The sequence below is a fragment of the Nematolebias whitei genome, chromosome 6 (genome assembly GCF_014905685.2).
Source record: "Nematolebias whitei isolate Nwh7 chromosome 6, NemWhi1, whole genome shotgun sequence".
Lineage (NCBI taxonomy): Eukaryota > Metazoa > Chordata > Actinopteri > Cyprinodontiformes > Rivulidae > Nematolebias > Nematolebias whitei.
The window spans coordinates 38437354-38450701 of NC_056503.1; the positions used below are offsets into that span (position 1 = coordinate 38437354).

The window sequence follows — 13348 nt, forward strand, 5'->3', positions numbered from 1 at the left end:
ATATATATATATATATATATATATATATATATATATATATATATATAAATAAAAGGTGCTGTTTTTGTATGACTGTTCGAGTGTTGTTGTGTTAGAGGTCGTAAATGTCATAAACAAATTTGGCATTAAACATAATCCAAGTTGAAGTGTTACATCATTTTCAGTCCCTTTTTGGCATCTGCATTTTGTAGCAGGCCAAACTGACAAAGACCATGCAGAATGATGTAGTTTTTTAATTCCACAGCAGAGAAAGTTATGTAGTCGCTGTAAGTAGGTCTAGGGGGAAAAAATATTGGTATTGGTATCGGTTATCGGCCAAATAAGTTTTAACATATCTGCATATCAGCCAAAAATTCAATATCGTGCATCCCTAATTTTGAATGTTTTAAAATGACAAAATGTATAGTTGTTATCATCTTTAAAAAATAAAAAATGTGATTTTGATTATCTTTTCACTACAACATGTAATTTTTGTTGAAAACTGTTAATAAAGAATCTCATCTGACAAACTGGTTCAAGTGAAATCCTTCAATCCTGCCTGAAGTTTTTGTTTGTCTTCAGGGTAAATTCCATGTTTCATCACGCTATTTTATAAAAATAAGAAACTCTCGTATTCATACGACCCATTTGATCTAGTAGTTGGTCAAAGGTGCAGGTTTCAGAGTGAAACTTGGCGTTTGGAGCAGAACCATCAGCGAGACGGGTTCTTCTAATCCCAGGGTAACGGCTGCAGGAAGTTTGACGGAACCAAACCTCGCCGGCCGTGAAGATCGCCCTAAAAATAAGTTCAACATGAGCCTACGCGTGAACTTTGACCTGTCATGTAAAAAAAAAAAAAAGACAAAACAAAGATGGCGCTCACGTAGTAGAAGCCGTCTGGATCCAGGTCACCCAACACGTAGATGATGTCTCCAGATCTGAAGCCAAGCTCAGCCTGCAGGACGAGACAATTCACCTCGTCTGTTTTTTTTAATGATTCTGAGCACATGCGGTCTGATTTAAAGAGCTTACGTCGCTGTCCATGTTGGGCGAGCTTTCCCACGGGTCGTAGTCGAATAAGGCCACCATTCTCCGGACCACCACGCTGTCAGGAACACTTCCTGCCTCGCTCCGGTCTGAGGCTAAAGACGTTTCTGCTCCACAGAAAGACACAAACACGTCTTTAAAACTTTATGATGACGAGAAGAAAAAACAGAGCATTCTAATTCAGATCTGCTTGTGTTCAGTTGTCTGTCTGTTAGCAAAATATCTCATGAACCAGTTTACTGAAACTTTTAGAAAGAAACCAGTAGATGGATAACCAACCTTTCAAAGTCAGCCTGATTCAAGATGGCTGCACAGCTAACAGACCTCAGCCAAAACAAAATGGCTCTAATTCAAACAGTTTTACAGATTAAGCTAAAAGTTAGCGCGGTAGTAGCCGAGAGCTAACAAATCATGCACGTCAGCAGGTTTTGAAATGTTTTCTCTCATCGCTCAGTGATGTCACTGCTTCCTGTTGACGATCTGTTTTGAGGCTCAGATCTACCTGAGCCTTGAAGCTCAGGGGGGTTCAGGACCAGAGGGCTGGTACCTGTGTGGTCCACAGGCAGGAACCCCTGCTGCATGAGGAGATGCTTCAGGTAGTCGTCGTCCACCGGGATTTCAGCCACCATATTGCTCGGCACAAAACCGGAGAGGCCTCCGGACTCGCCGTGATAGAACCCATCAGCATCTTTGTCCCCAAACACCTGAGCAGAAGAGCTCCATCAGTTTGTTTTAGGTTAGGAGGGGACAGACGTGTGTGTGTGTGTGTTTGCATGCATGTGAAAGGGGCGTTAAATCACATCAATGAGCAGCAACAGGAAATAAAGAGAAGCTGATGTCTTTGAACCTGTTCTGCAGGCCTGCACAAACAGGAAACGCTGTTTCAAAGACGCTCCTTCAGCAGATCCAATCAGCAAACACGTCTTTCAGAGAGTCAGTCAAGGGCTGGAGATAAAATGAACTCTTCTTTTACCTTGATGATCTGGCCCGGCACGAAGGGCAGCTCCTCTGCAGCCGTCTCATAGTTGGGGGACATGGCAGCAGGGTTGTAGGGGTAAAGAGCCACGAAGAGTCGGACGGTGGGGATGGACACCTGGCTCGCGGTCTCCAGCTCCCACTCCAGGAGGTCCTCTGGGGTGGCCACCCTCACTTCATCGGGGTAGATCAGAACGTCCAGCTCCAGCCTCGTCTCCATTTACAGCCGACACGGCTCCTGAGCGCGCAGAAAGATGGCTGCTGCAGACAGCAGGCCGCTCCTTATCTCCAGCCTAATGTGAGGTAACAAGCTAAGCAGAAGGAGCTGTAATCCTCTTTAGAGCAGGGAGAGGAGTCTTCTGTTCAGCAGAGACTGAGGCTGAAAAATGATGAGAAAATAGGAGAAAATGGCAAAGTGTGGCAACAAATCATCAAGTTTGATTCAACACCACAAGACGAGGGAGAAACACAAACATAAATAATAATAAATCAGGTGTTTGTGAAGTTTTAGTGACTTTCTTTACTGACAACACTTTGGGTGACGTTTAAAACTCTAACGTTAGTTTGCGGTGAGCCAAAAGACAAATTATTGCAGATAAATCTTTGCTCTTCAGGTCTTACGGCCATACAACTATTAATCTGGTTGTTGATGTTGTGCCTGACTCCTCCTCCTCCTCCTCCTCTTCTTCTTCTTCCTCCTTAATCCAGTTTAAATGATCACTTCCAGTCTTGACTTCCTGTGCGTCAGCAGGTGATGATCTGATCAGGTCAGGCGAGACGCTTTCAGACACATTTTGTTGACTCCTGCTCATTTTTTTTAAATTAAAACATTAGAAATTGGATCCTCTGACCTTCTACTTGTTAAGACTATGCATAAAAGAATAGTTCAGATTTTGTAACGTGATGAATAGTCAATGTCTTACCTGTGGCAGATACCCTTTTGAGCGATCTCAGCTTGGAGAAACAGAATCTAATTCTGACCGATCGACAAGTTAACAAAAAGTTCACCGGACAAAGTTACTTAAAAAAAAATTTTTTACAAAGAGCTCTCCAGATTTTGGAAATGAAAATTACAGCAGTAGCGGTTAGCTGTAGCACATCCAAAATAACGAACGCACGCCAAAATAATACAAGTGTGTGCGTGAAGTCGTCTTAAATGTGAGTTGTAGTTCAAACTTTGTTTTGTTAAACATGATTTTAATTCAGTACAACATTATTTCCTGCGGAAGTTTTACATTCATTTTTTTTTTGTTGTCTTTAAGTTGTTTTGTTTATGTATTTTTCTTATTTTGTTGCTGTTCATGGTGACAACAGCTCTTTACAACAGAGTTTAAAGTTAAATTGAATAATTCCCCTCTTCTGGGTGTTTGTGTTGTTTGATGCTGGTTTTAACATCAGTTGTTCGGTTTCTGAAGAACACGATTAAAACTCGACCTCTTCTCTCCACATTTCCTCCCTCAGTCTCGGTTTAGTCCAGAAGATGGAGCTTTGAACAGTTCAATCATCAGGAACAGACAATAAACAAAATGATTCAGAGCATCGACAATAATTACAAATGATCTGATGAGGACAATTATCCTGAAAATTAACAAAATAAAAAGCTTTAAAGGGTAAATAACTGCTGACTAATTAGTTTCAAACTGCTGCTGAATTCATGTCATAGATTTTTAATTTGTTATAAGATCTTTGTTATAAGTTTTGAGATCTTTCCTGTAATTATGTCGTATTTCAACGACAAACTATTTTTTCCTTTATACAGTTTGTGCTCTTTTGTTCAATTGGTGGTCTGGTTTAAAATGTTTTATGTTCACATAAATCCATCACACTGAAGAGCTTCTCTATTTTTTCCGTTTTCTGTAAACTGCAGCCGAATCTATACAGCCGAAACTGAAACAGATAATCAAAACTGTCACCAACAGGAAATGCTCTTGTAGTGAACTAGACCTCCTACATCAATCTGTCTCTGAAGACCTTCAGGGGACAGGAACTGTTATTTCATTGATTTGAATCCAGAACACAAATTATCTCATCAAGAGACTATTTAATTGTATCCTGAATTAATCAATTAAGAACACTCTTCTTTTTTTTTATATTATCATTACTATTTTACAATATCTTTGATAATCAAAAGTGTGTTCAGTTCATACCATTTCTAATGTTGAAGTAAACTACTCATTTAAATCAACTCTGAAACAGTATTAATGATTTTTAAACCTCATTAGACTTAGATCATACAAGTTAAATGTCTATTTACAAAGTAATTGTGCATTTTACTCTTCTGTCTGAATGAGGAGTGGAGTTGTAATGTCTGTCAAAAGTCAGAGAACAAGTTATGAGAACGAAGTGCCTTGTTTTAAAACTTTCAGACAGTAAATAAGAACTGGCGCCTGCGAGTCTCTCACTGCTTCAAAATATTTTCCTGTCTGTTACTAACCGTTCTTAAAAACATGTCTGCTGTCTGTGACTTCTAAAAATCCTCTGACATCACTAAAACTCCACCCCTGCTGGTTGTGTTAACCAATCAGGAAGTACCAAGTAACAGGAAGTGGATACCCTTTAAAAGTCAACATTTACTGGAACTTTCAGTCTGACTGGAACTTTCAGTCTTAACATGAGACTAAGGTCTAACAGTCTCTACTATAATAGCTGATGGATTTTGGACCATGAGCCAAGGGTCCGTCCATTGCAGCGGAGTCACAGCCTGCCTCGCTGTGAACTCACCTGGGCGTAATGCCCTACAACTTCTAATGAAGATTCCTTCTAAGGAAGCTTATTCTGTTGAACGGAGTATTTCGTCACTACTTCGGACGATTCTCAGCCACCCTGACCGGAGACGCTGAATGGTAGCATTGAAATGGACCTCTGTACCGGAGCTGATTTATCTTCTGCAAAGATAACGAGTCGTCACGCACCGAGTGTACCGAGGGCAGAGCTGAGGTCGGATGAAGGGTGTCATTCTTGGTCAACATACTTTCCTCCATCCATCTAAATCTCTCCTCCTAAACTTCTTTACTCCCTCTCTTTAAGGTCATTTTCACACCTGATAGTCCGGTAGACTCGGTTCGGGACCAATATTCATGAGCTTTTGTTTACATTTGAGCTGGTGAGTTTGCATTCACACTGCACTGTGCAGTCGAGTCAACCTGTTGAACCAACCTGTTCCCCCGCTCGCCTGTGGGGGCGCTGCACTAAGAACTACTGAAAGAAACGACACAAAAACCTCTGAAGACACGTCTTCTTCTTCTGTAAATAAAAATAAAAACGAAGTGGCATCAACACACAAAGTTTGTTTTCTCAGTCATCCAGGTATATAACAACAAAAAAGGTTGAATCATGTCATCTGGACTTCGTTTTTTTGTTAAAAAGAAACGTTTCGCCCCTCATCCAAGAGGCTTCGTCAGTCTGAGGCCTAGCCATCTGGTATTACCCAGAAGCCACCCTGACTCTTGTGTTTCAAGCCTGCCTCAGATACCCCTGAAGTCTGGCCTTTTCACTAATGGTTTCAAAAACACAAAGTTTGTTTTCTCAGTCATCCAGGTATATAACAACAAAAAAGGTTGAATCATGTCATCTGGACTTCGTTTTTTTTTTGTTAAAAACTCTGGGTGTAACTTTATTCACACTAGATTAGTTTTGACATTAGAAACCTGCATTGTTTAGTATGTCAGATGTCTGGTTGACACGCCCTTTTGGATCTGAGCACGTCAGCTGAAGGAAGGAAGCTCATTTCAGATACTTGTACTCAAGATCTTGGTCTTTTGGTCGTGACCCACACCTCATGACCATAGGTGAGGCTTAGAACATAGAAAGACCAGTAAATCGAGAGCTTTGCAATTTGTCCAAATTCTTTTTCACCATCACTGACAGAAGCAATGCCCTCATTAATGAGGACGATGCCCTGATCTGTCAATTCATCCAAGATGCCCAGATACTTAAACTCCTCACCTGAGGCAAAGACCAGACCACTCCCTGACAGGAGGAGGCATTCCAGCTGTTTCTGGTTGACAACCACAGTCTTGGTTTTAAGAGAAGCTGACACTCAACCCAGCCACGAACTGTCCCAAAGCACGCTGAAAGTTGTGATCTAAAGACACCAACAGAACACGTAATCCACATAAAACAGAGAGGATACCCTAAGTTTCTTAAACCAGACACCCTCCTCTCCATGACTGTACCTTGAGATCCTGCCCATGAACACCATGATCAGAATTGGAGAAAAGGGACAGCCCTGGTGGAGTCCAACCTGCTCCGAGAACGAGCTTGACTCTGTACCAATAATGCGGACACAGTCCCTGGTTAAGTTTTACAGGGATTGCATAGCCCTTTCATCAATCCTTTCACCCCATACTCCTGCAGCATCCCCTACAGAATGTCACAGGGAACATGGTCATAATCCCTCTTCAGGTCTACAAATCACATGTAGACTGGAGAGTCAAACTCCTACGACCCCAGTAACCTTGCAAGGGTAAAGGTCTGGTCCACTGTTCCACAACCAGGAAAAAAAGCCACATGCCACACTGCTCCTCCTGAATATGAGGTTCGACAATCAGTCTGAGCCTATCCAAACTGAGCTAAATTGAGCTTTAATGTCTATTTTTCAACTACTTTTTGTGTGTGCTAATTTCTGCTGTTCTGTGCTTCTTTAAACTTTTCACCCCTTGATGAATCTTTAGTAAGCTGTAGGGGGCCAAAATAGGGCAGCCGACTCGGGACCAGAAAGTCACGGTTCAACTCCCAGCCATTCCCACACGTCGTGGTGTCTCTGAACAAGCATGGTGTCTCTTTCAACCACGTGATCAGTGGCGCCTCTGTGGGTGGGCCTAACAAAGACCCTAATGATCCTCAATTGTGAGGAGTGAGAGGTCAATCTGCATGTGTCAATCTGCATTATGCAAGCTTACAGAACACTACAGCTTCATAACTTGAATCCCACGCTTCATTGAATTGAGAAAGCTCTTCATATGAGAAGCAAACCGTCTTCAGTTACAAATAAAGTCCAGTTGTTTAGTTTTTAACTTTTTTTTAAAATATCTGAGTAAGACACCCAATCAATCAATCAATCAATCAATCAATCAATCAATCAACCAATCAATCAATCAATCAATCAATCAATCAATCAATCAATCAATCAATCAATCAAACTTTATTTATAGAGCCCTTTCCAGCAGCCAAAAGGTGCACAAAGTGCTGCACAGTACAGAAGTTAAAAACAAACAAGAATAATAAAAAAATCAGTCAGTTAAAAACAAAAACAATTAAAACATAGCAAAATTGTCAAAGACCTACTAGGTATTAAAAGCCTGCCTGAATAAAAAGGTTTTAAGATTAGATTTAAAATGCTCCATGTCAGTGATGGTGCGCAAGTCCTGAGGTAGCTGGTTCCAGAATCTGGGTGCGACAACCGAAAAGGCCCGGTCACCCCATCGTTTGTAGTTGGATTTTGGGACAGAAAGTAGAAATGTATTAGAAGATCTCAGTGTTCTCCTATATTCACGGACAGCTACAAGATTAGACAAATATAGTGGGGCAATCCCTAATTGCTTCCCGGGCGCTTACGTAGCTGTCCACTGCTCCACCTGGGTGTATCTCAGTGTGATGCGTTAAATGCTGGGAACTAATTTCACCATTGTATGGGAACATACAATCAGACTTCCTCCTCCTCCTGTAGCTTGTTCAGCGTTCACACTGCACATTTCTCATATGACAGTGGCAGAAATGATCTGGAGGACTTCCCTTCCCATCATGCCTTTCGCTCAGTGCTGCTGGCCCTCTGGTCTCGTGTATGGAATGTTACATCATCAGCTCAGACTCCCACCTTCCTGAGTGATGACGCAGCCCGTGGAGAGTGTGTGAGGAGGAGGAGGAGGAGGAGGAGGAGGAAGGCAGGGCCAGAGAGAGAGAGAGGAGAGGAGAGGGTGTCCCGTCTGTGTGGAGCTCAGACAGACAGCAGGGAACAGCTGCAGCGCCAGGCGAGTCCACAAACCGTCTCTTCATCCCCTAACAACCGGCGTGGAGCAGCTCGAGCGACCCAAACATCACCTGAGAAAATGGTCGACCGCGAGCAGCTGGTGCAGAAAGCCAGGCTGGCCGAGCAGGCTGAGAGATATGATGACATGGCAGCTGCCATGAAATCGGTAAGTCCATTCAACCCATTGATAGGTGTGGATTAAATAATCTGTTAATTCAGCCCTCCATCCTGACAGTAAAGCTGTGACTTTACCTGCATCTGAAGCTGCTGTAAAATAATCATTCATTTCTTTATTGGGTTGCCAGCTCATGCCCCCTCCCCACCTTTTTTCACTCCCTCTCTGAGCCGAGCCCGGTTCTGGGTTCTGTTTGGGCGGTGCCTTTCTGTCGCCTTCACCAGATTATAATCCTGAAATCAGGTCTGATCTTCTGCTGTGATGCTCAAAACTGATTCGTTTTCTTATATCTCCTGTGCCACCCCATCTCCTCTTCCTCCATTATGCTGAGTTCGAGCCTCCTTCCTGAAGGGAGCCATCTCCTCCTCCTCCACCTCCTCTTTTCTCTTTGTCACATAAATTATGAGGATAACTCAGATCCACTGATGCCCGTTTTAATCCAGAGGCTTTAAGGTTTGTTTCTGAGCAGGATGGGCTCAGATGATGTTGCTCTTCTTGTTAAACACATGCAGGAGGCAGAACCTCTCCAGAACCGTCTTTGTCATATTGCAGTGAGTCAGTTGGGCCAGGTTTGGTCCCGGCCCATCCTCTCCTCCTGCAGCATGTGCTGGTCTGTGGCAGACGTTTAGACTCTTTTTTTTTTTTTTTTTTTTTTTTGGATCATCAGCTGGAGTCATGCTTGATGTGAGGAGGATGACTTGGCTCACATTAGCTTTCTCAGCTCTTATTGGTCACTGCTGAGGACTGAGCCTTTGTCCCCCCCCCCGCCTCGTCTTAAAAAAATCTTGGACCAGATTCATTAAAACTGCTGTGTCACATCAACCCCCTCAGCTTAAACTCCCCATTAAAGAGGAACATTTTGTTTTATGGATGCAATGGACCCCCCACCCCACCCCCACACACCTAAACCCAGTGGACGGTTTGTCACAGGAGGGTTTCTGGTTGCAGGAGGTGGGCCGGTGTTCGAGCAGGCAGGGATTCCTTTCCCTTTAAACATTTTGCCATGTCAGTGCGGTCCAAACTGGGCCCCCACTTTTTTCCTTTTTTTTGCAGGGGTGTGTTCACTCACTCTCTAATCAAAGGGAATCCCTTAGACTTGTAGCTTTAGATGGACCGAGTATCCAGCTGACCAATTTTTAATTAAAAATAAATAAATAAATAAATTGTCACTCAGTCATGTCCTAATTATCAAGCAGGAAAATGAAGATGCTGCTAAAACCAGCGCAACGTACTCAACAGTTTAGTTCCTTCAAAAGAGAAAGAGCTTTGATGTATTAGTTTAAAAGTTCTTGTAAGTGTTGTTAAACATACATCCATTTAAGTTAGGAGAATAAAAAACCTGGATTGGACAAAATTTTTAAAAATTGCTGATGAAAATCGGCTGCCCAGGGTCCTAAAGATCGGATTCAGTCTGAAATATCAAACAAGAGGCCATCACCACAGTGTTTCTCATGAAAAATGTATGTGGAGATACTGGTGCTTCGTTTGAGTAATGTTAATAGAAATGGTCACTAGTAGGATTCTAAAACCAGTGACCCATTGACCAACAGCCCCAAAATACAACGGTCCAATTAGGCCTGTCACGATAACAAATTTTGCTGGGCGATTGTCTCAGAAATTATTGCGATAAACGATAATATTGTTTGAAATTTGACAATAATTAGTAATTAATTTTTAAATTTAAGAAGAAACGGTTAATTTTTGTGCGTAATAACTTTTCTGACAACCGGATGGCAGTATAAGACAGTTTGAACCAAAGGATGGATAGTGAGGGAGCGAGCAACGTGTCTCTTTAAGAAAAATGGGAGAGAGGCCCCATGACGTGACATGGGCTGTCTCTCCTTCCTTTGTTCGGTTCTCAAAATGGAGGTCGCTCGGTGTGGTTTGAGCTCTTTAGCAGAGCATTTTTCACATAAAGCTTTTAATAAAAATAAAAAAAAATCAGTAAACAAGTTCTCAACTTCTTTTTACAGAGAAAAACCTTTTAGATGAAGGCATGGGTTTCAACCCTGAATTTTGGAGCTTCGACAAGACAGAAGTTTTTTCCTTAGGTCGGCCTGTTAGCTTAGCTCGTAGCTTAGCTTCTCGGCTTAGCTGCTTTTAACGATCCGTTAAAACAGATTTTAAAGAGAAAAGAGAAGGGAGGGGTCAGCAAAGAGCAGCAGAGTTGAGCCTTTTGTCATCCAGTGTCTTCAGTAGAAAGAGAGAGAGACGAAAAAACGATAAAGCCAATGAATGAAAATGAGGTTGATAATTTTCATTTATCATGCGATTAATTGATTTATTGTTTATCGCAACAGGCCTAGGTCCAATCTTGCTGAGGTCTGAGGCTCTCGGCCATCAGGGTGGGGATATTTTTTGTTATCTGCTTCTCATAAAAGCTTTTCGGTGTTTTATAGACAGGCACTGCAAGGGCCAGTCCAATCTCTATAGGTTGTCCGTCCCTCTACATCTCCTCGCTGTGATGTCATCTGGTGCCATCTTTGTGCTCTCGGCCATTACGTCAGTTTCCCATCCTGGTGGAAGGCTTTTTAGCGAGACTGGTTGGAAATCAATACCCCAAAAAGCAAAACCATAATGTTATCTTTTCAAAGGAAGAGTCTATCCGGCTGTCGCCACGATCCGTCTGCGTCTAAATTTAACAGTCCCAGTCAGAGTGACGTCACGGCGAGGCGCTTTAAAAAGGTCAAAAGGTCATTGAGAGCCAGAGAGAAGGTCACTGGGACACGTGAACCTCCGATGCAGTGATGGTTTTCCGTTACACTGCAGCTGCCCCTGAGCACTCGTGTGAACGTTTTAACTGCTCCTCCTTTCCTCCCCCACCCCCCCATCTCTGCTGCCACAAACTATCCTGAATATCATTTCTCGCTAACTGGCATTAGCTGCACACGCGGCAGCTGGAGCTACTGGTGCACTAAATGAATGGATTGCCATGGAAACTGGGAACAGCATACAAAGAATGAATTATTGCTCGTACTCTGTGGACAGCCATGTTGGCGCAGATATTTTACTGTCAGATAAGTCCTGCAGCTGTCATTATCATCATCTTTCCTTTTCTTCTGATTAGGCTCATTTAGCTGGCATCCCCTCTAGAGAAATGATTAAAGATCATGACTTGAATCTCATAGGATGCTGTAATCAGCAGCACAGAACAGTCTGGAAACAATGAAGAAGATGGAGTGATCAGTGGCTTTTTTCAAAAAGTCGTCTGTGCTCACCTTTTTTCCAGGTAACCGAGCTGAACGAGGCCCTGTCCAACGAGGAGAGGAACCTCCTGTCCGTGGCCTACAAGAACGTGGTGGGCGCCCGCCGCTCCTCCTGGAGGGTGATCTCCAGCATCGAGCAGAAGACCTCCGCCGATGGCAACGAGAAGAAGATCGAGATGGTGAGGGCCTACCGGGAGAAGATTGAGAAAGAGCTGGAGGCCGTGTGCCAGGACGTGCTCAACCTCCTGGACAACTTCCTGATCAAGAACTGCAGCGACACGCAACACGAGAGCAAGGTGTTCTACTTGAAGATGAAGGGCGACTACTACCGGTACCTGGCTGAGGTGGCCACGGGGGAGAAGAGGGCCAGCGTGGTGGAGTCCTCGGAGAAGGCCTACAACGAGGCGCACGAGATCAGCAAGGAGCACATGCAGCCCACCCACCCCATCCGCCTGGGCTTGGCTCTCAACTACTCTGTGTTTTACTACGAGATCCAGAACGCCCCCGAGCAGGCCTGTCATCTGGCCAAGACCGCCTTCGACGACGCCATCGCCGAGCTCGACACCCTCAACGAGGACTCCTACAAAGACTCCACTCTCATCATGCAGCTGCTCCGAGACAACTTGACACTGTGGACAAGTGACCAGCAGGACGATGAGGGAGGGGAGGGCAACAATTAAATAAATAGAGAAAAACGCGTTTAAAAAGAAAAAAAAATTACGAAGGGCCGGTGGACTTTGGCAGCCGCTTTTGCCGACGAAACTACCGCAGCAGCAGTTCTTTATTTTTCCATGTGTTAAAAGAAAAGAATCAAAGGAGAGGTGAGGGTGGAGGTTAAATCTTAGTTTAAATATATATAGAAATATATATACAGTTGAAAGAGGGCCTCTGTTTTCTTGATTTTCTCTTTGACATTTGCCAAAACCACTGAAACGTCAGTCAATCAGCCTGAAGTGGTTGTTGTTGGATTGAAATGGCAGCCTCACACTGGCATAGAAACTGGTCTTGTTCCATCAAGATAAGCTGCTTACTTAGGTTTTTTGCGTGATAGAGATGCATTTGAGTCACTCGAGAGAGAAAACGCTTGAATGGGAACGCCTCACCAAAAAAAACCAAAAAAAAAAACGTAGTTTGCATCAGTTCCAATAATAGTCTACATGTGAGATGGCCGCGAAGGCCACTGCAAGTTTTAAAATGGTTAAATCCCACAAATGTTAGTGGATAAATTTACACAGAAGTAAAAAAAAAAAAAAAGAATTGGACTAGATGGACAAAACAAATTCCCCCTAAACTTCTGCAGATAGACTGTTGCATTGCTGGAACCGTTGGTCTGTTTGGAGGCAAAGATTATTAAAGGCAGAGACTTAAAATTAATTAAAAAAGGACAAAAAAAAAATCCATTAAAAGCAGCTTCAGAGTTTGTGGTTTACTTATGTGTTCGTTTTATTAAATGCACTTGCCTACTATACTGTTTCTTCAGTGTAAGATGACAATAATATTGCTTATTCAATATTGTGCATGCTGGTGATGTATTTATATACAATAGCTTGACTTTATTAACTTATACTGTGGGTGTTAAGTATTCTTATGATTGAGAAAAAAAACAAGTTTCGTCTGATGTTGATTTCTAATTTATTTTAATTTTTATGTTGTTTTTTATTTGCTTATACCAAAATGGTGATCGTAAAAATTGACCTGTAATGGGCGTTGCTTTAGTGACATGCAATATGTGTATTTAATTTGTTATGGAAAGAAAACTAAGAAAATTAAAAAAATAATAACCCACCAGTGCTTACTTAATCTTACCAGCTGGTGTTTTGTCACATTAAAGTATGATTATGATATATTTTGTTCTTTGAACAGTATTTAAGTCCTTTTTTTTTCTGTCATGCTTTCAAGTTTTAATAATGGTGACGTGTCCAGGCTCAATGTTTCTGTTCTGAATTCACATACTTGGACCATATGTCAGACAGTATACATGATTATTTTTTGTTTTTA

At 42.5% G+C, this 13348-nt stretch overlaps 2 protein-coding genes across 2 annotated transcripts; one reads left to right on the forward strand and one right to left on the reverse strand.

Moving 5' to 3' along the window:
• Window positions 1-634: 634 nt before the first annotated feature.
• Window positions 635-2221, reverse strand: si:ch211-105f12.2 (RIMS-binding protein 2-like). Its single transcript, XM_037677862.1, has 5 exons — window positions 2000-2221; window positions 1574-1730; window positions 1012-1121; window positions 863-934; window positions 635-775 (listed from the first exon to the last, which is right to left on the reverse strand). Exons 1-5 carry the CDS (start codon window positions 2219-2221, stop codon window positions 710-712), a joined length of 627 nt encoding a protein of 208 aa, XP_037533790.1. The 3' UTR covers window positions 635-709.
• Window positions 2222-7897: 5676 nt separating this feature from the next.
• Window positions 7898-12462, forward strand: ywhag2 (3-monooxygenase/tryptophan 5-monooxygenase activation protein, gamma polypeptide 2). The gene is made up of 2 exons (XM_037677590.1): window positions 7898-8135; window positions 11374-12462. The coding sequence occupies exons 1-2, from the start codon at window positions 8049-8051 to the stop codon at window positions 12028-12030; spliced, it is 744 nt and encodes a 247-aa protein (XP_037533518.1). The 5' UTR covers window positions 7898-8048; the 3' UTR covers window positions 12031-12462.
• The last annotated feature ends 886 nt before the right edge of the window (window positions 12463-13348 follow it).

Excerpts from the sequence above, each read along its gene's own strand:
- si:ch211-105f12.2 (XM_037677862.1), bottom strand. The coding sequence starts at position 2,221 with ATGGAGACGAGGCTGGAGCTGGACGTTCTGATCTACCCCGATGAAGTG. Across the intron at positions 1,731-1,999 it reads TGCCGGGCCAGATCATCAAG|GTGTTTGGGGACAAAGATGC; the intron begins GTAAAAGAAGAG and ends TCTTCTGCTCAG. Across the intron at positions 776-862 it reads ATCCAGACGGCTTCTACTAC|GGCGATCTTCACGGCCGGCG; the intron begins GTGAGCGCCATC and ends ACTTATTTTTAG.
- ywhag2 (XM_037677590.1), top strand. The coding sequence starts at position 8,049 with ATGGTCGACCGCGAGCAGCTGGTGCAGAAAGCCAGGCTGGCCGAGCAG. Across the intron at positions 8,136-11,373 it reads TGGCAGCTGCCATGAAATCG|GTAACCGAGCTGAACGAGGC; the intron begins GTAAGTCCATTC and ends CCTTTTTTCCAG.